Source organism: Antrostomus carolinensis, unplaced genomic scaffold, assembly GCF_000700745.2.
Source record: "Antrostomus carolinensis isolate BGI_N321 unplaced genomic scaffold, ASM70074v2 scaffold32898, whole genome shotgun sequence".
NCBI lineage: Eukaryota > Metazoa > Chordata > Aves > Caprimulgiformes > Caprimulgidae > Antrostomus > Antrostomus carolinensis.
Window position 1 is genome coordinate 8,232 of NW_010334203.1, and position 318 is coordinate 8,549.

The 318-nt window shown below is 60.7% G+C and overlaps 1 protein-coding gene across 1 annotated transcript in view; it reads left to right on the plus strand.

Annotated features, from left to right (window-relative positions):
- The window catches only part of TMEM151B (transmembrane protein 151B), a gene marked incomplete at its 5' end in the record, with an annotated part of 1,427 nt that extends 1,301 nt beyond the window's left edge, over positions 1–126 (plus strand). Inside the window, one exon of the mRNA XM_010174149.2 lies at positions 10–126. Coding sequence (XP_010172451.2) covers positions 10–126 — 117 coding nt within the window. The remainder of the gene's footprint in view (positions 1–9) is intronic.
- Positions 127–318: the final 192 nt, after the last annotated feature.

Below are 318 nucleotides of genomic sequence, written 5' to 3' on the forward strand. Positions count from 1 at the left end.
GCCCCCCCTCCTTATCAGGACGCCCTCTACTTCCCCGTCCTCATCGTGCATCGCAACGAAGGCTGCCTGAACCACGACCACCGTCACCTCCACCGCAACGGGTCCTGTGTGGAGACCTCACTGTGAAAGCAGAGGGCGGTGAGATCTCATTGTCCATTGCCTGGCCCAAGCCAGTGCAGGATTTGGGGAGAGGAGCACAGAGGAGAGAGATGGCCCAGGAGGACATCAGGATGGAGCAGACATGGCATCTCACTCCAGCAGCCAGCGAAAGCTCCCCCCACCAAGGCTCTGACCTCCCAGAGGGATGAGTGCTGATGC